Below are 21516 nucleotides of genomic sequence, written 5' to 3'. Positions count from 1 at the left end.
CTTGTTCCGCCTCACCTTTCTCTACTACGCACTTCATAGACCGGAACCGTGTGGTCCCCGCCCCCTGCAAATTTAGTTTAAACCCCCCCAAGAAGCACTAGCAAACTTCCCTGCAAGAATGTTAGTACCGCTCCAGTTCAGGTATAAACTGTCCCTTCGGAACAGCTCCCACCTTCCCTGGAACAAAGCCCAATTATCTAAAAACCTGAAGCCCTCCCTCCTGCACCATCCTCTCAGCCACGTATTAATCTGTATAATCTTTCTATTCCTTTCCTCACTCGCACGTGGCACAGGTAGCAATCCTGAGATTGTTACCCTGGAAGTCCTGCTCTTCAGCTTCACACCTAACTCCCTGAACTACCTATGCAGGACCCCCTCACTCATCCTACCCACGTCATTGGTCCCTACATGGACCACAACATCTGGATTCCTGCCTTCCCTCTTGAGAATAACCTGCACCCGATCTGGGATGTCTCGGACCCCGGCACCAGGGAAGCAACATACCATCCGAGACTCCCGATCTTCCCCACAAAATCTCCTATCCGCCCCCCTGACTATACAAATTTAAGAGTTTTACTGGAACAAATTATTGGAATACAACTTCCACATAATCCAACATTATTTTTACTAGGCGATATTGAAGGGATAAAATCGAAATCCAAATTGAATAAATATCAGAAAGAATTCATAAAAATTGCATTGGCGGTAGCCAAAAAGGCTATTGCAGTTACTTGGAAATCGGATTCATACTTAAGTATAGATCGATGGAAGAATGAAATTTTTAGCTGCATTCCACTTGAAAAATTTACTTATAATTTAAGAGATAAATATGAAATATTTCTGAAAATTTGGAGCCCTTATTTACAAAAAAAAATGGGATTAAGTATATAGGTGCTCCGAAGATAAAATTATTGGTTATTTGGGGAAAGAAATAAATATACATATTAAAGCTATTATGAACTCCATGGAGCATGTGGGGACTTCCGATATCCAGGCATTCATTCATTCTTTCTTTCTCTCTTTCTCTCTTTCTCTCCCTCTCTCCCTCTCTCCCTCTCTCCCTCTCTCCCTCTCTCCCTCTCTCCCTCTCTCCCTCTCTCCCTCTCTCCCTCTCTCCCTCTCTCCCTCTCTCCCTCTCTCCCTCTCTCCCTCTCTCCCTCTCTCCCTCTCTCCCTCTCTCCCTCTCTCCCTCTCTCCCTCTCTCCCTCTCTCCCTTCCGGGATATGTTAGGGGGAGGGGGGGTAAGGGTTGATAATTTTTTTTCTTTCTGTAACCTATTTGAAAATTCAATAATTTTTTTTTTAAAAAAAGCCTAATCTAGTGGACTAAACCAAATTAATCTTATTATCTACCAGTGTGTTTCTTGGTCAGGTATGTTATAACCATTTGTAATAAGATCCAGGGGTGTGAAGGTGAATGGAGCACAATTCTGTTTCTGAAACACTGCTGTCCATGAATCACCTGAGTCAGTGTTTCTTAGAAATCGTTATCATGTTCTTCTGTAGACCAGAATTATTGTAAAATTATTGGATTAACAAGCAATAAAGGCAAGAGTAAGGGTTGAAAATATAGTTTGCAATCAACAGCAGCTGATAAATTGAGATTTAATTGAATAAACAATCTGAAATCAAACTCTGGTGGAATGACATTCCTTTAACATTCCTTTGTAAGTAGCTGACTTCAAGGGTATTGATAGAGAGACAGTATGTTCAAGCCTTTGCAGCAATTTCCACATCATGAGAGTGAACCAAAATTATGAATAATCATATAATTTATATTCCTATGAAATGTATAATTATATATACGTACAAGGAGGAGGAAGAAAGGAATTTTAATGGATCTTAAATCATTTGAACAGACCATTTCCCCAAGTAAGAATGTCATTTCATATTATTGTTGCAATGAAATAAAATTTTGTTTTTGTAACTAGTGACATAAAAGAGCTAATGAATATCTACCCACAATCAATATAAATGCCAACATAAAATTGTATCCCATTAATAGTGGATGGCAGGGAAGTTCATTTTTATTTTGAGTGCATTTGGCAAACTTTAATACTGTTGTTATGAAAAACATGAACTACAAGTAATCTGTAAATTCAGATTGGTACAGATGTAAAATTAAAGTCTTATTGTTTAGAAGCTCATGGAACACCTATCTCTGTGAGGTGGAGATTTTTATACTGTGATGGCAATATTGGAAGGCTAAACTTGGCAATTGAAAAAGCAATTGAAACTTCTGTAGAAAGTAAAAGATATGTAACAACACAATATCCTTTTATCTCCATTTTATTGGTCAGCCTGAATAACAGTGCAAAATTAAATTGCTTTATTTAAATTGTGATAAATGATCTTCACTTTTTGAGTTAAAGTAATACAGAAAAGTATGATTAGCAAAACAAAAGATGAATTAACTTCGATTTATTACAGATGTCTTCAAATCCTCAAGTACTATTAACCTGATGCATTTAAACTACTTAAAGCTGTATTCCAAACCAAATCAATCTTCTGTTCCTATTTAGAGTTGTGCTTTTTATTTTAAGACTGAACAAATCATTAGCTTTAATTTGACTGGCCCATCTCTGAACTGTTCCCATAACCGATGGATTCACTTTCAAGGTCTCTTCATTGCATGTTCTTGATATTTATTGCTTATTTATTATTATTATTATTATTATTTCTTTTTTCTTATGTATTTGCAAACTGGTTGTCTGCCCTGTTGGGTATAGTCTTTCATTGATTCTATTATAGTTATTGGACTTATTAAGTATGCCTGCAAGAAAACAAATCACAAGACATGTGTACAGTGATAAAAAATTTATTTTGAACTCTTGCTGACCAGATAAACTGGAAGGAATTGTTCTAAACCAGATCACTAATTTTCAGTTCTTATTTTAGGAGAAGGAGCTTAGTATATTGTTTTTACTTGTTTTATAGGTGGAAAAGTTATTGCGAGCTGTAGCGGATGGAGATGTAGAAATGGTAAGTACAATTTTGTCAGTCTTGAAGCCGGATCTGTATATTATTTGGAAGAGTAATTTGGGATTTTCTCTGGTTTTCTTTGTGTTAATATGTAAATCCACACTAGTGCTTTCAAAAACTGATAGTTGATAGCAAAAGTCAAGTTGTGCACATTATACATTTTCTAGGATTAATATTTGGTTTCGGCAAAGAAATCATGTCTAATAATGTTGTTTGAGTGGAAGTGGAGGAGTATCATAAATAAAGATTGCTGAAAAATACTCTTTGAACCCACGTGGTTAACAAGTGTTTAGGATTTAGTATCGTTTTCACAACGCTAAAGGAACCCAGGGGAGATTAGACCCATTCCTTCCTTCCTTCCTTCCTTCCTTCCTTTTACCCCCTGCAACTGGTTCTGTTTCTCTCACACTCCCATCAATTCCCCTTTCATTCTTTTATCCATTAACTTGCAACAGTGTGTGACTTACTGCAGCCAGTTAGTCTTCCAACATGCTTTTGGGTATGAGGTGGAGGCCCGTGCATCTAGAGGAAAATCGGTGGTTGTAGTGAGGACATGAAAACTGCACAGATAGCGCCGGAGTTCTTTGAAGCTGTGAGGTATTTGCACCATGGTGTTGTCTACACTATGCACTGATCATTTTTACTTCCCAGTCAGGGAATTAATTTGGTGTTAGCTTTGATTCAGTGGTACTGAAGGCTCGTATCTCACTCTAGAAAATTTAAGAACACAGTTAGGCTTGGCATGCAGTGCCATTCTTTTCAAACATTAAATTCTATCTTCTTTCAAAGTCATGGTTTCTGGTAAGATGGTAGTGCATTTGATTACGGCGGCTTCTACAGGGTCAACCAAAGGTGTTAGTGTCTTTTTCAAACATACTTGTTACAATGGCAAGACTCTGCTGCACATTTAAAAACTTAAGTACGGCAAGTCTACCCCACCAGCGAGTTGTTTATTGGCTGAAAAACCAAACGACCTGGAAACGGTGTGGATGATGTTGCTGCCTGCGTCAGAAGAGTCGGTACGAGAAGGCAATGTGCAGTCTATAACAGTGAGTGATTGTCTTGACCGCTTTTCTTGTGATCGCAAGATCCTGTTGGATATTCGTAATGTGGAATGCTGCAAGTTCAATTCTCTGATTTACTGGTGGAGAGGAAAGGGGCGACCCAGCGGGGAAGCTCCATGGTCTAGGTCGTAGCAAGGACTAGCCTCAAGCCACAGTGTCACCTGTTCACAGCCTCCCAGAGAGAAGCGTTGGAGTTGGCACACTCCACCGGGGTAGTAGGGCATGGAGTCCAAACTGGAGTTGGCGTTGCCCTCCCCCCAGTGTTTGCTCAGTAGACGACAAGATGTATTCTGTTCAACTGCAGACTACTACAACATTCATGGACTCAGAGTCCAGGACTATATTTTTTTGTTCCGACTGTATGTGCTGGCTATCTTTTATGTGCCTTGTGCTGTTTGTGACTGTTGGTACTGTGTTTTGCTCTTTGACCCTGGAGTAAAGCTGTTTTGTTTGGCTGTATTCATGGGTATCCATGTATGGTTGAACTTGACAACAGATCCCGAGACAGAATTCTAGAAAGCAACAGGGGAGTTATTTTTGGTGTCTTGTTAATATTTGTCCCTTAACCATCATATTAAAATAGATTAGAAAGTCAATATTACATTTTTCTTTGAGGGATATTGCAATGTGAAAAATGCTGTAAGATACTCTTACAATGTATTTCTTCACCTATTAAACATTTTGGAGTATCCTGAGGTTGCGAAAGGATATAAATAAATGCAAGTTCCAGTAATAATTCCCCCAAGTATTCCGTTAGTGAACTGCATCTCTTATCTGAGAGTAGTGACACAATTCCTTAAAAATAATCCTTTTTTTCCATTATTTTGTCCATTTATAACTTGTCAAATCTTCATTAAATCTACATGCATTGGGAGTATTGTGTTGGTTAAGTTGCACAGCATGATATAATTTTCATTGCAACGTTCCTTTTGGAGCATCTGAAACAAAAAAATATCTTTGTAATCAGTATCTCCTCTCCTCCAAACCTAGTCCTCCCTGAGTATCCAACACTATAGACACATCCCTAGAATGACCTTCCTCCTCCCAAGCGATTCCTCATGTTCCTGATGTTTCATTACCAACTGCCGTCCCTATCTCTATCTTGCAAGACTGTTAGTACTGGCCTTTGATTTCCTTACTGCTTCCTTGGTGATCACCTGTTGCCACCAGGCTCCTGTTCACTTGGTTCTCCCAGCCACAGTATAACCCAGTCAGGCCATCTGGATCCCCTCTGGATAGAGTGGCAGATTGTCAACTGCCTTGTCAAGCTTCTGGTGCAATGAAAGGTTGCAGTGAAGGCAATGACAGCAAAGCCATGACCAGACAACAGCTGCTGGCCATCGTGGAAATGCTAGGCAGTAAGTTAGAAACATCTGTTCTCTTATTATGTCATTCTTTACCAATCCTATTTCTGAAAATATCAGAGAATTCAAACATAAATTCAATGTAGTTAGGCTAATGGAGCACAACTTTCATTGTACCATTCTTCATAAACCTAAAATTGAAAATTTTTAATCTTAATGAATAGAACTCTGACATTTTGGGTTGTCAGCCTGATGTGGGTTATTAAAATTATTTAATTTACTTGTTATTAATTTCATAATTGTCTTGTGTATCACTGGGTATAATCATACATGTCATGTGACTAATGTGAATGTAAGCAGATAATTTAGTTTATTCCAATCTCTAAGTAGAGTCTAGTGAAGGGTAACATGCCCAGTGTTGCTTGAATGGTTGGTTTCCATTAGTTATAATTACTAGCTATCTCAGTTTAGAATAAGAACAGCAGGTATCCGATGTAACATGGCTCAGACCTGTATTAACCAAGCCATGATCTAAGGTATCCACTTTAAGGTAATCATTTGGAGTTTAAAATAGGGTGGGGGAAGAACAGTGTTGACTGATCAGAGAGAAGTTAATTACTATTTCATGAAAGGTAACTCTGTATCCTCCGGCTCCTCTGCCCTATAATTAACGTAATGAGCTTACACCTTTTGAGCAAGGGTAGAGGTTAGCAACTTGGAAAATTGTTAGGTTTGACTTGGCATTAATGCTTTTGTTTTACAACATTTAACTTTATAGGAGTTACATACTCAATCCATACAACTAGCCTAATTTAAACATTTATACCATTAAGCCATGTTTTGCAGATTATATTTGTACACATTTTTATTCCATCAGTTTTAATAAGCAGAAGCAAATATCCTGAAATTTAAACTCTCTGGTCTTGCAGTCATGGCAAATCACTGATTAAAGAATTGAATTTAGCGTGATAGGAAAAGTGGAGCTTTACATGGTCCATTTATAACTCAGCATGTCCAAGTTGGAAGTTGATTCCCTCCCTAATGTATAGTTCACCAAAGTGACCATATCCCAGTATCTCTTCAGAAATGTAAAATATAAACAGACCCTTTGTGTAAATCTATTTACAAATTAAATAATGCAAACATATATTGGCATGGAATTCCCTCTAGTGGTGCAAATGCACAATGTGCAGTAACTTTTTTTGTGTGGTAAGTATCTTTGCAAGCATTAACACAGACCCAAAGAAAAACCTCCCTTAAAACAGTACAGCCAAACTATATAGTTGGTTGGGGAGGAGGTCTGAAAGTACGAGGAATGGTATTACAATACAGAAATGAAAAAACAAATACATTCTAAACCAATTTATGATTTCTGCAGAACTTAGCCTCACTCAACTGCTAATCACTGTCCTTCCATAAACTAATTGAAAATTCATCAGCATTAGGTCAGATCAATTAACGTTTAATCCTCTTGGTCTTTTTCTGCTGCAGCAGAAGGGCAGTAGCTTAAATTGACTGTTGGTTAGATAATATTTTATTCTTGTGGTACAGATGCTTGAGAATCTGGATCAGTCGTGTAGGCTGTGAGTGAGGGATTTGTTGTATTAGCATAAAATGTCGTAGAGAAAGAGCATATAAAATGGTTAAGAATGCTACATGATTACATTAGATATTTTTCTTTTTATTTGATTATGATCGGATTTATGATTTTATTCTGTGTAAACTGGTTAGGTCATTATGAAAAGCGAAAGAAATTCAAAGGAGTCAAAGGTTTGTTTATTACCACAGCATACAACTCTGAGATTCTTCTTTTCCAGATAGCCACAAAACCAAGAAAAAAGAGAACAATAGCATGATCATCAACTCCCCCTTCCCTGCACAAAATGCCGCAAGAACATCAGATCCAAATTCCCCTCCTCCACACAAAAAAGAGAGAAAGAATGGCCAAGAAAAACAGAATATAAAAAAAACCATAAGACTGAAAAAAAGTGTTCATAGTCCAAAAACCATATCCATATCCATAACTGCAGAAAACCTCGGTAATGTTCTCAGCAGGCCACACAGTCTGCAGCAGCAGAGCGATCCCACCAGCGATCAGAAGGCAGCCAGCGTTCACTGTCCATATTCGCCTCGCTGTTTCAATCTCCCTCATCGCTTTAATAGGCAAAATGGAGTTAAGCATTGGCTTGTGCCCTTGCAGTCTTCTGGCCACAAGGCCTGCGCTTGTTACCTCCCAGAATTCTCTTGGAGACAGTAAAGCATTGTATCACACAAACGATCTCCAAATTGCAAATCACAGGCTCCAACAATTCCAGAAACACGTTCAAGATGAAAAACAGACGTTAAAGACATAAAAGAAGTGAAATAAATGGTTTTATTGTTTATCCAGAAGATGCCGACCATGGGAGCATTGTATGCAGGAGCCATCTTGGTAGTCAGTTATCTCAGTCCCAGGATGATTGCGGAAGTTTCTTAGAGCAGTGTGCAAGGCCCAGCTGTCTTTAGCTGCTTCATCCATTTGCTTCATTCTATCTGTGAGGCTAAAAGTGGGGATGTTTACTGTTGGCTATACCTGTGCAAGTTTTCAGATAAAGCTGTATGTTCCACGATCTTTAGGGCATGATCTGAAAAATAATATTTTATACACACTAGCCAAATGCTAAGCGAAAGAGTGTAACAATGGCACTTTGCCACTTAAATGGGTTACAACTGTTGTAATCCCTATCTTGAAGCTTCACATTAACTACAAACCTAGCTGGGCCTAAATACTGTGGCTACAAGAGTGATTGAGATGAGGAGTTTCCAGCTGTGGATAACTTGTCTGTCTGCCATCCAAGAGGGACAAGCCCTTCACATACCAGAATGTGTGTAGTCCAATAGCAATAACACTTAACGTTCCCTAATTAAACCAACCCATCAGAGCTGGCATTCTACCTACCACCTTAAATTCTTGCGACCTTCATCAGTGCATACCAAATACAAAACTGCCCAAGGAGCTGCTAAAGTACCTCTTAAACCTGGGATCTCTACTATCAACTGTGTGTGTGTGTGTGTGTGTTAGAACTCCAATTTTGCAAAGGATAAAGAAGTTTATGAAGGCTGTTCACTACCATCTTCAGGAAGTTTGAGATAGAAATTTTAAAAAATTGAAAATAGGTTCTTGAATAATTCATTTACCATAATTTCCCCCCATTTCTGAAACTAACCAGGGTCCTGGAGGAATGTTGTTTCATTTTTACTGTGTACTGTACCAGCAGTTTATGGTGGAAATGACAATAAACTTGACTTGACTAACTTAAGATTTTTTTGTGTGAGTTCAGCAATTAATTAAACTTTACAGTTTTGTGTGTGTTGCAATGACTCATTTTTAGAAGCTGCTATAGAAAAGCTCAAGTATTTTCATAGCATCAAGCATCAGTTTTGTTTACTGTGATTTAAAATTCTAAGATAAATAAAATGATGAACCGTAAATTTTCTTAATTCTTTAAAGACTTTGGAATTGGTTCTTCCTTGTAGCTCATTACACAGACAACATAATATCACAGAGAAAAAAAACATATGATGAGCTGTACAATTACGCAGATGCCATTTGTTGATTCTTTGAAAGAAAAATGAGCAAAAAATAAGTAGTTTACAAGTATAAGCATTGTAGCACATCCTTAGAATGTAGGTTACCAACAATATATAGCAGTTTTCAAGTTGAGTACCTCTTATACATCATACAATTAAATACATTTTATGAATGCCTGTTTACATGCAGGTAGTTGCAAGTGTTCTGTATAGGTACAAGTATAGAGCAAATGTTCATTTTTCTGTTTGGGAGATTATTTTCCTCCTGAGAAAAATTACAAGGATTAACTTTATTCACCTATACATTTACATGCATTAGGTATGTTCTGTGGCAGCATTCTGTGTTGGCATGACATTCAACAAAAAGACAACAACATTCAACTATTGTAAGGATAAAGGATTGTATAAAATAAACTTGGAGATTAAAATATGGATATGGAATAAAATGTGCATAAATGCCATCATGTATTTACACTGTAAACAGCATTATAAAAATGGTTTAAGGTGTATACAGTGACTGAGGTAATAGATAGAGGGGTGGGGATGGTTTAAGCAGGCCGGTGCTTTAGTGGCATCAACACCAGACTTTGAGGTGAGTGGTCTTGGGTTCGTATCTAGTCAGCTGTTTGCACGGTTTCCATCTGTGCTGGGTTGAGCATTGAGCTAGCAACTCGGCCTTGTAAAAACAAAACAGTCAATTGCTAAAGAAACAGCAAGGTTCTGCCCGATGTGCCACGAGGCATTGAGAGGAAGAACAGTGGGGATAGCTAACTAGAATGGCTGGTCAGATTAATTGCTCGGGCAAAGAAACTTAAGATGGCATGAAGTTTTTGTTTTAATTAATGCATTTTTCATCCAGTATACTGTCCCTTCTGTTTGCAGTATAACTTTCCACTGTGCTATATTCTGCAGGTACGATATCTGTTAGAATGGGTGGATGAAGATCTAGAGGAGGAAGATGGACTTGTGTTGAAACCAGAATTCTGCCACCCTTTGTGTCGGTGTCCAAAGTGTGAACCTGCACAGAAGGTATTTTTGTAGCTTTACCTGCTGCTAGCTGTTTATTCATGCAGGGTTGTAGTTTCTACAACAATAATCACAGCAAATGAGTATTTTCAGAACTGTAGGTAATATTTACCCAAGAGTTATTGGAACTTGTTTGCCGAACAGTGGATCACAAATGAGTTGGACACAGATCCATGTGGCCTTTACGTGCCAGTTTTAAAAAGCAACTGGGACCTGTCAGGGCTTGTCTGCGAGGCGAAAATTACGGAGTGAGTTGGAGGCAGTTCATTGTGGACTTTACATGCCAGTTTTTAAAAAATGAGCAAAGCCTGTTGGCATTTGCTGCAGAGTGGGAGGTTGCCTGGGTTAATCGTAACCTAGCAAGGGGCCAATAAAAAAATAAGGGAGGTGTAAGTGGAACGGCCATTGTATGAATGAGTCAGTGTTAGAGCTTTTGGCTCATCAGGCTTGGGGGTGAGAAAAGGCACGGGCTAGAAGTTAAGTTTGAGAAGTTAGAGGCATAACAAGTTGTAGGCAGAATGGTAGCTCAGGCATTAGAATGTGTTACGTACCCTGTAACTGAGTGTCAGACCAGCAAAGACAGAAGTATCCGTTGGAGTCTGGTGGTACCAAACTAAAGGTGTTTATTAGTGAACTACACAATACAATATCAAAAATGCAAATATATGTATAAAACAAGTTAGCAGTAATAAACCTAAAAGTGTAGGAATAATAATAATAATAAACAAGCTCTATCGATGTCTAGGGATAAATGAAATGTCATAGAAAAGTATAAAGTTCAGTTCAGTTCATGCATGCTGAGGTAATTATGGTTGTTGTGTTGTAATTGGAGAGAGAGAGAGAGAGTCAGCGAGCGAGAGGTAACAGCTACAGCAGCCAAACCTTCCTTTGTTTTCTTAATCCGTCGTATCGTTGTGGTCATTCAGTTATGACCCCTCTGGTCTTCAGCTAGACCGTTCTTCTGTGGTGGACTCGTCACTCTGGCATGAGTGGACACACACACACACACACGCACGTCCCCACCGGCCCTGCTGTAACATTGTGAGCTTTACTGACCGATCTCCTGGTTGGGTCTTTGAAGCCCCCACCTTTCTGTGGGTTCCCAACACTCAGTCAGTGTCCACTGGTGTGTCTGAAGGGTGTCTCTCCAGACCTGCCTTTTTATCCCCACTCACGGGGTCTCAGCTATCCATCAACTCTGAATGACTGTGTCTATCAAATCAGGCCACTCCTGCTATCTCCTGAGGAATGTTAACAAGCAAAGTAGTAGAAGGTAAATAATCCTTGTAGAAGTCATAATACAGTAAATCAACATTCTCTCTCCCCCCTCTTATCTGTAGCAAATGTTCTTGTCTGGGCTTTATCTCTCTCTCTCAATAGTAACATAACAACAGCAATAGTTCGTAGTTCTCGGGGAGGGGGGGTTGGGAATGGTTAACTCTGCACCCCATTGTCATCACTCATAACAAATGCTACTCCTATGAGATGTGTGATGAAGTAGGCCAAAGTAAGCATGGTTTCCTTCAGGGAAAACCTTGCCTGAACAATCTATTGGAATTCTTTGAGAAAGTAAGAGGCAGGATAGACAAAGAGACAGTGGATGTTGTTTACTTGGATTTCAGTAGGCCCTTGACAAGGTACTGCACATGAGGCTGCTTAACAAGATAAGAGCCCAGGGTATTAGAGGAAAGATGCCACCATGGATAGAATATTGGCTGACTGGCAGGAGGCAAAGAGTCACACTAAAAGGGGCCTATTCTGTTTGTTTGCTGGTGACTATTGGTGTTCCATAGGAATCGGTATTAGGACCGCTTCTTTTCATGTTATACGTTATCAATATGCATGACAGAATTGATGGCTTTGTGGCCAGGGTTGCGGACGATACAAAGATAGGTAGAGGGGCAGCTAGTATTGAGGAAGCAGGAAGTCTGCAGAAGGAGTTGGACAGATTGGCTGATTGGGCAAAGAAATGGCAGATGGAAAATTGTGTAGAGAAGTATATGGTCATGCACTTTAGGAGGAATATAGATGTAAAATATTTTCTAAATGGGGAGAAAATTCAGAAATCAGAGGCACAAGGGGATTTGGGAGCCCTTGTGCAGAATTCACTAAAGGTTGATTTGTAGGTTCGGTGATGGTAACGAAGGTAAATGTAACGAAGGTAAATGTAATGTTAGCATTCATTTCAAAATGACTAGAATATAAGGGCAAGGATGTGATGCTGATGCTTAAAAAGGCATTGGTCAGACCACACTTGGAGTACTGTGAGCAGTTCCGGGCTCTTTATCTAAGAAAGGATATACTGGCATTGGAGAGGGTCCAGAGGAGGTTCACAAGAATGATTCTGGGAATGAAAGTGTTAACAAATGAGGAGCATTTTATGACTCTGAGGCTGGAGTTTAGAAGAATGATGGGGAATCTTATTGAAACCTATTGAATATTGAAAGGTCTGGATAGAGTGGATGTGGGGAGGATGTTTCCTGCAGTGGGTGTGTCTAGGACCAGAAGGCACAGACTCTGAATAGAAGAATGTCTGTTAGAACAGAGACGAGAAGGGATTTGTTTAGCCAGAGTGTGGTGAATCTGTGGAATTCATTGCCATAGATGGCTGTGGAAGTCAAGTCATTGAGTATATTTAAAATGGAGATTCATAGGGTCTTGATTAGTCAGGAAGTCAAAGGTTACGGGCAGAAGGCAGGAGAATGGGGTTGAGAGGGTTAATAAATTAGTTACGATAGAATGGGGAGCAGACTTGGTGGATTAACTGGCCTAATTTTGTTCCTGTATCTTATGGTATAAAAGCCTTTCTCTACTAAGGTCAATGAAGCTTTCTACACTTGAAATTAAAGAGAATGTATATTTGGCTATTTTAACTTAACTGTAATATCAACCTCGGAATAAATAATCACAATTTATTATATCTTATTTAATGTGTTCCACCTCTTTTGGAACTAGCGTTGTTATGTTACAATTGAGGTTTGTTGTGCATCATGTTAATTCTCAGACTAATCATTATTGTAATTTCTATAGAAACTTTCCAGTATTACTACAAATGGATTGAGTGTGAATTCTGCCAACCAGGATGGGTTTACTCCATTGCATGTGGCAGCTCTACACGGGCACTTTGAATTGGTTTCACTACTGCTGTGCCACGGCGCCAATGTAAACTTGAAGAATTCCAATAATTCAACCCCACTCCACCTGGCTTGTCAATACAACGACGTGCAGGTAAGGAAAGAAAATTAGTTGTATATTGTATGTGCATTATACTGGATCTCAGTTTCCTGACAATGATTATTCTTTAAAAAGAGTACTCCTGGGCCTTGCAGTAGTACATCCTTTGCTTTTGTATCTAAGAAAAAGTGTTTCTCATTTGCCAGCTATATTCTCAGGGTTGTCAAGGTCAAAACTCCAAATAAGGGGTTTCCACTGTGATTCTGTTCATTCTATAGGGTTTTAGATCAGGGAAATGCAAGTAGTATCAATAGCTGGAACAAAAACAATATGTTGAGGTAATGGTTATGGCCCCTTTATTTCACATTTAGTATTGTATAAGAAGATGGTCTGAATTAGTTAATTAGTACTTAATAGGGGGAATCCACTAAGGAAGGGTGATTTTAGATTAAGGGAATTTTTCTTTGAGTTTGAGAACATTGTAATTAAAAATAAAATTACGGTCTTAAGTTGAACCAATTATATTGATACATAGGTTAGAAGGCTATCTTTATTTAAGGAATTATATTAAAATTACAGTGGTTGAGGAGCATTTTAAAAAAAAATTCTGAATTTTGCGCTAGTGCAAATTCTCCCAAATAATTAAACAAAAGGAAAACTGTCCAACCATGGCTCACCCATTATTAACGGAAGAAAAATGGATGGTATTAGGTTGAAAGAAGAGGCCTAAAATATTCCAAATATATTAACATAGAGTAAACATAGTAATAAATTAGTTAAATCCAGAAAAGGGGAGTAATAGTAAGTTACAAATTGTAACAGCCTTTCGTAAGGGAATATAGAGCAATGCATTTTGAAAGGAGCATTGTCATGATGTGAGGATTAGCTATGATTGTGATGATAAGAAGAACAGGTTTGAAGGAGGTCATAAAATGATGCTACTCAGATCACAGCTGGAGTATAGTGAATAGTTAAAATTCCAGTGCCTGAAAAAGGATATATTTATTCCAGAGAAGACTCACCAGCATGGTTTCTGAGATGACAGGCCTCCTATTAGAAGCATAATAAAGTAAATTTGGCCTCTTCTGCAGCATCTGGAGAATTGTGAGTCAATCCTTGAGGGGTGTAAGTAGATATGGAGAGCACTTTCGCCCTGGCCAAGGATTCTAGAATTAGAGCTTCCAATCTCAAAAGGAGGGACTGGGCAGTTTAGAACCGAATGAGGATAAATTTCTTTGCTTGGAGGTTGATAATCAGCTATCTATCTATATTAACCTCATAGCATTTTGTATATTGGTATTCAAGTGTACATATTGATGCTCCTGAAATGTTGTAACTCTGTCTCTACCATGTAGCGGGGAAAAATTCAACTCATTAACTGCCAAATGCAATTACTATATGTAAAAATTACTATTAATATTTCATCTCATTGTATCAACACATCAATATGTATAATTACTATAATATAATTATTGTATGTACCTACCATATAGTATAAAATAATTCATTAACATTCAAATACAATTATGTAGCAGGTGTGTGTAGTTAATTAATAGTTCCCTCTTGTCTAATTTCATTTTTCCTGGAGAAATTCATTGTTATTATTCCAATGGAATTTAACCAAAAATCGAATCGCATATCTGCAAATCAAATGGATCATCAGAAGTGATCCTGTGTGGCAGCAGGATCCATGAATTACCCTCGGACCCTTGTTATCCTGCTTTAAGATCGTAGACACTTTTGGACCGACTTTCCTCCTTCACAGATATTTACAATGACCATACTAATATGATTCATAACCTCAGTGGGTCATGCAGCATCTGTGAGAAGAAAGAAATTGTTGATGTTTTGGGCCAGTCCCGCCTCAATCCATCCACTGCAATGAGAAGACATCACCACCAATGTCTTCTGCTCCCCGTCCCTTTCTCCGTTCCGCCGGGACGTTTCCCTCTGTGAGAGAATGGTAAACATAGCACAGACGGCACAGCACAGTATAGGCTCTTCAGCCTGTGATCAAGTCAAGTCAAGTCTCTTCTATTGTAATTTTGACCATAACTGCTGGTACAGTACATAGTAAAAATGAGACAATGTTTTTCAGGACCATGATGTTACATGACACAGTACAAAAACTAGACTGAACTTCGTTTAAAAAAAACAACACAGAGAAAGCTACACCAGACCTACACAGGACTGCATAAAGTGCACAAAAACAGTGCAGGCATTACAATAAATAATAAACGGGACAAATGATGTGCTAGCATTTTAACTAAGGCTAACTTAATCCTCCTCTCCCCTGAATCCCCCATTTTTCTTTCATCTTTGTGCCTATATTGAGAGTCTGTTCAATGTCCCTATTGTATCTCCCTCCACCAGCACCCCTGGCAATGTGTTTCATCCACCCACCACTTTCAGAGTGTTTTTAAACAAAAAAACGGGTAGAGTATTAAATGTTGCTTCCTCCAATTTGTGTCAGTCTTCATTCTGGCAGTAGAGAGGGCCAAAGGTGGGCAGATCTGTGCGGCAATGTGGAGGGGAGTTGAAATTGTCAGCAACTGGGAGTCCGTGATGGCTATTACAGACTGAGCATATGAAACAGTCACAAAATCTCTGCATGATGTTCCCGTTGTAGAGGAGGCCACTTCAGGAGCACCGAATGCAGTAGACAAGGTTGGGAGAGATGCAGTTGAACCTTTGTCTCATTTGGAAGGACTCTTTAGGTCCTGGGATGGTGGTGAGGGAAGGGTGTATGGACAAGTGTACATTTACTATAGTCGCAGGAGGAAATGCGACGGGTCAGGGGGAATGGGAGTGGAGGACTGAGTGGACTAGGGAGTCACAGATGGAGTTGTCCCTTCAGAAGGGGGAAAGGGACGGAGCAGAAGATGTTGGAGGTGATGGCATCTCGTTGTAGTTGATGGAATGATTAAGGATGATGTGCAGAGATGGAGGAGCAGGGAGAAAAAGTATGGCATCCTTACAAGAGACAGGGTAGTCTCTTTTTTTAGTACCAGAGAGATGAAGTTTAAGTAGCTGATGGGTTTGGTAGATTTATGGCAAGTATCAGTAGATAGTTTGTTTCCTAAGATGCAGACTGAATGATCAAGAAAAAAGAGAGAAGTGTCCTGAATCATCCATGTGAATTGGTGGTTGAAAGTCAGTGGCATAGGTGATGAGATTGAGTTCTGCACGTGTTAAAGAAGCAGCACTAATTCAGTTGTCAGCGTAACAGAGAAGGAGTTAGGGAGTGCAATCAGAGCTGCTTTGAAATGGGGACTTTCCATGTAACCAGTATATACCTGGGCCCTACGTGAATGTCTACGGCCGTACCTTTGATTTGTAGAAAATGAGAATTGACAAAAGAGAAGTTGTTATATAAGGTAAGAACAAGCTCAGCCGGGTAGATGTGAGTATTGGTTGAGGGGAACTGGGTGGATCTTTGTAGGAAGAAGCGGAGGGATTTTAATGCCTTTCTGATGGGGGTGGGCAAGTGGAAAGACTGAACATCCATACTGAAGATGCCACAATGGGGGCCAGAGAATCTGAAGTTGTCTAAATGGCAGATGAAATATGACTTGTCCGGACATGGGTGGGAAGGGAATGGAGAAGGCAATGCAGGATGGAGTGGAGGTCTGACCTGAGAAATGTTCAGTGAAGCATCAACATGCAGAAACATTGGGTCTCCTAGGACAGTCCTGTTTGTGGATCTTGGGCAAGGAATAGAAATGGGAAGTGCAGGATTGTAACACCATCAGGTTAGAGCCTGTGCATGAGATCTCCTGATGTAATGAGATCTGTGACAGTATGGGAGATGATTGCCTGGTGTTTGTGAGTGGAGTCATTGTCCACAGCTTGTGAGTAGATGGTGAGTGCTAGCACATATCAGGCTGAGTGATCTGTTCCTTTCTTTCAAATCTTACCATCTCCGAAAGCTTGATTTTGGAAACATTTTATAAGCTTTTACTTTAATTTTCCCTTATTCAATGGACAGAAGGGCCTGACTTTTCAAGCTAGTAGAACTATAACATTTGGAATTAGTTTCCTATAGTTTTTAACTGCACTCCAATTTGCATGTAATGAGATGGGCAAATTAGCATGTAATACTCACATTGTTATTGTCTTGTGCAAACTTGTCATTCTTTCACTCTATATAGCGCATGTATGAAGTTTAGAATCCTCATTGTCCTTTGTGCTCTATCTGAAACCCCATTAAGTCTTGCCCTTTAGGACCTATTTCATTTGAATTTTTTTTTCTTATGGGGCTACCATTGAAATATTTTAATCTAAGAGCTTTTTATTTTGTTTTAAACAGATAGTAAAGTACTTGCTGAATTATAATGCAAAATTGAATAAGAAAGATTTGTATGGTAATACGCCATTGCTGCATGCCTGTCTTCGAGGCTACTTGGAAATAGCTGAGTTGCTGCTGGAGGTAGGGACATCACTTTGTCAATTTTGTTTTTATAGTTAAGATATTGCTTCTAATTCTGGTGGTCTAATTTTTGTCTTTTTTTCTCTAGCACTTTAAACTCTATGGTTAAAGCATACTAATTTATTTGTACAGTTCGATATTTTTGCTGGCATTCATCACTAGATAAGAAAGTTGTATTTCAAATCCCACTCCAGAGACTTCAGCACAATCTAGTGTGTCAGTACAGTGCAAATAGAGAGGGACCTCTGAATAGCAAAAGTTCTCAGTGCTTGTTTGGCCCTCAGCTGGATTGAATATATGGCTCTATATGCAAAGAGCACCCCCAGTGGTTTTTGTATTGCTAATTTCAGATTAACAGATCTATGGTTCCATTTCTTCTTTTGCCTTTCTCGAATTGTGGGACTGGATATGCTGTCTTTCAATACAGTCGCCCCTCCTTGTCCACGGGTTCTGCATGCGCAGATTCAACCAAACCCGGATCAGGATCGGGAAAACCCGGAAGTTCTCTCTCCAACACTTGGTGTTTGAGCATGTACAGACTGTTTTTTTTCTTGTCATTATTCCCTAAACAATACAGTATAGCAACTATTTACATAGCATTTACATTGTATTAGGTATTATAGGTAATTTAGAGATGATTTCTGCCTCAGAAGGCAGTGGAGGCCAATTCTCTGGATGCTTTCAAGAAAGAGTTAGATAGAGCTCTTAAAGATAGCAGAGTCGAGGGATATGGGGAGAAGGCAGGAAAGGGGTACTGATTGTGGATGATCAGCCATGATCACAGTGAATGGTGGTACTGGCTCAAAGGGCTGAATGGCCTACTCCTGCAGCTATTGTCTATTGATTTAAAAGTACAGGCAGTCCCCGAGTTATGAACAAGTTCCGCTCCTGAGTCAGTCTTTAAGTCGGATTTGAAGTCAGAACAGGTACAGCCGGTATTATTTAGTGTCAGTTAGTCAAATGTTTGTCTTAGTATATAGTATATATTTTACCTTTCTATGCATATAAAACACTTAAGAAACATATGTATTTCAATAATTAATCCACTGAGTTGTTTAGTAATAATTGTAGCTTTCATTGGGGCAGAGCCTTTCAAATGCTCCATTAAAATTGTTCCGATTGTTGACCAATTGTAGTCTAACGCTTTGTCAATGACTGATGGCGTTTCACCTCTTTCCGATCGCTTTATTACTTCCACTTTATTTTCAATCGTGATTATTTTTGTGAACAGAAACACTGCAGATTCAGAGCTGCGCCGGGTCCTAAAGTCCACCGCACTGAGACAGGTCAAATTAGGTCCAGGATTCCACTGGGTCCTAAAGACCACCATATTGAGACAGATTAAATGAGGACTTGAGCATCTGTGTTTCTTGGTATCCACGTGGGGTGGGGGGGTGGAGGGGGGTCCCGGAAACCAATCCCCCGCGGATAAGGAGGGCCGACTCTATTTGGGAATCGGAGGAGGTTCTTAGAATAGTGGTGATTGCTCATTTAGTATCTTGCCTTTTAATGTTATTTTCCTGTCTATCATACTTGGCTCTTGCTTCATGCCTTTATTCCAGTTAAGGAAACTTATTTTGAATTCAATGAAACCACTTCCAATTTTTGCATACAGCTCCACCATATTATGATTATTTCTCTCTAAGGGTCCCTTGACTATTGAATAATCTGCATTTCAGAGAAGTGGCAGATAATCCCATTGAAACAAAATTATTACTGGGTTTGATAAAGTAGATGGTAGAATGACGTTGCCCTTGGCTGGAAAACTTACAGCCAAGGTTCATGCTCTGAAAATTAGGGATCAGCGTTTAAGAACTGAGGTGAGATGAGGTTTCTTCGTTCAGAGAGTAGTAAACTCTTCGTACAGTAGGATTATGGTGGTTTAATCACTGAGCATTTTCAAAACAAAGATATTTTTGGAGGGCTCGTACAGGAAAGTGGGGGTGAGACAAATGATAAGTTACGATCTCGGTGAATGACTGGACAGGCATGAGGTGCCAAATAACTGCTCAGATTCTTGTGTTTTTATTCAGTTCTGAGGATGTGAAAGGCATTTAACTAATGAGATCTAGGTTTGTTTGAACTATATTATCTTGTTATAAGTACATGTATCCTCTTCAGTTCTCCCTGATCTCCTAGAGAGACATGGAACACATTCTCAGCTGCTTTGCAATATTTCTTTCCATTTAAATTTCACTTGTTTCTGTGCAGTTGAACTAAGCATTATAATTTTGCGTACAACAGTTTTTGTTTATATCCTGCAGTAAAGGAATAACTGACGTATTTGACAATTTTTTTTTGTCTTTTTTATGTAAATGTGTGCTGGCTCAGACTTGTGCTAATGTTGTTTTACTTTCCAAATCCTCAGCACGGCGCCTCTGTTAATGTTGCCAACAACCAAGGAAACACTGCTCTGCATGAGGCTGTAAAGGGACAGTATGAAGCTCTTGTCCATCTTCTTGTGTGCAATGGAGCATCAGTCAGTTTGAGAAATAAACAACAGTGTACACCAGTGGACTTTGCAGAAGCAGTCTGTGGGAAGGTAAAAGCTTGAAACTGGCAGCTTGTTATGGAACAGTCATTGTCCTCTGATGCCATCATGAAGTTTCACAACTGTCTAGATGGAACGTATCTTCCTGATAGTCGCTAGGTAGCCAAACCCGTTCCCTAAAACTACGACCCCTTATACCTGGATCACTGATCAAGGGTCATGGTCACATTGCAGACATCCTTTCAGCTTCCTTAGAACTTCATGTGCTTCACCTTGATCACATTTTGTCCTTCTAAACTTCAGAGAATATAGGTCCACTTTATTCAACCCACCTTCGTTAAAACAGTCTTCTCGTCCCTGGAATCAATGTATAAATCTTTTGATGCCTACAAGACAGATGTTCGCTTTCTGAGGTTTAAAAAAAGTGAAAATTGTATTAAGTACTTCAGATGTGATCTACAAAGCCTTGTGGAATTGTAACTAGCCCCTGCTGACAATTTCTAGAGTTAAAGGCCAGCTTTCTATTTGCCCACACAATTATCTAGCTCTGCCTTACCTAGCTGTTAATGTACTGCGATTCATATACTAGGATATGTCTGAACAGTATTTAATACAGAAGAAAGCAATTTGCAACTGGAACTATCAGTCCAGTTATTTTCACGCCCCTCTTTTTTCCTAATACCCTGTAAATATTTTTGGAGTCTCTAATGAGCCTAATTATGTGTAATTGCAAAGTTATTTTCAAACAAAAAAGGATAATCCATTCTTTACTCATACAGCCATAACATGCATCATTTTGCATTTTCAGAAAGTAATGTTAATCCGTGTTTAAAATGGCAAGTCGAAGGAGAATTTCAGAAATTTGGTGAATAAATTAATTAATTCAGATCTGAACCTTACTTTCTGTTAACACCCAGTTTAAAAGTACAAAAAAACCCCCTCTTGTTTGTGATGTCCAGCCTGGCCTGCAAGGTATTTGCACCAATTTTTGTTTTAATTTAACTTTGTGTAAAATGTTTCTGAAATTGTCATTTGACATTAATTTAAGATGATACAGAAAGGATTGGTGGTCAATATATTTGTATCAGAGAAATCCCACAGCAGTGTTCATTGATATTTCATGAAGTTCAATTCTATGAAAAGTTTCAATGCTGTTGTTGGAAGAATTTAGTCATCATTAAAGCAAAGAAAATATCAGTTGGGCAGAATTTCGCTTGAACTTAAGCATAGTCAAAGAAAAGTACAGTACAGAACCAGGTCCTTCAGCCTATCTAGTCAATGTCGAAACCAGAATACCTATTCACCAAAAAAATCATTTAGCTAGTTTACATCATTAATGAAATAATTTCCTATGAAAGGCAAGTGATTCTTGCCGTATATGTGTGTGTGTGTGTGTGTGTGTGTGTGTGTGTGTGTGTGTGTGTGTAGTTATAAAATATCTATTATACATGGTGTTACTTGGGTTATAGTACTGGCC

The 21516-nt window shown here is 39.0% G+C and overlaps 1 protein-coding gene and 1 long non-coding RNA gene across 7 annotated transcripts in view; one reads left to right on the top strand and one right to left on the bottom strand.

Annotated features, from left to right (window-relative positions):
- ankrd27 (ankyrin repeat domain 27 (VPS9 domain)) overlaps positions 1 to 21516 on the top strand; it is a 105634-nt gene that overhangs the window by 67509 nt on the left and 16609 nt on the right. For all 6 annotated transcript variants that reach the window (XM_059992990.1, XM_059992988.1, XM_059992989.1 and 3 more), the window contains 5 exons: positions 2937 to 2981; positions 9832 to 9948; positions 12976 to 13173; positions 17429 to 17548; positions 19917 to 20090. In XM_059992990.1, coding sequence (XP_059848973.1) covers positions 2937 to 2981; positions 9832 to 9948; positions 12976 to 13173; positions 17429 to 17548; positions 19917 to 20090 — 654 coding nt within the window. The remainder of the gene's footprint in view (positions 1 to 2936; positions 2982 to 9831; positions 9949 to 12975; positions 13174 to 17428; positions 17549 to 19916; positions 20091 to 21516) is intronic.
- On the bottom strand, positions 7110 to 21430 carry LOC132406885 (uncharacterized). The gene is made up of 2 exons (XR_009516300.1): positions 20372 to 21430; positions 7110 to 7973 (listed from the first exon to the last, which is right to left on the bottom strand). It is a non-coding gene; the product is annotated as an uncharacterized LOC132406885 (long non-coding RNA).

Source organism: Hypanus sabinus, chromosome 17 (assembly GCF_030144855.1).
Source record: "Hypanus sabinus isolate sHypSab1 chromosome 17, sHypSab1.hap1, whole genome shotgun sequence".
Lineage (NCBI taxonomy): Eukaryota > Metazoa > Chordata > Chondrichthyes > Myliobatiformes > Dasyatidae > Hypanus > Hypanus sabinus.
Note: the sequence above shows the minus strand (reverse complement) of the source record. Positions and strands in the feature narration are given on the sequence as shown.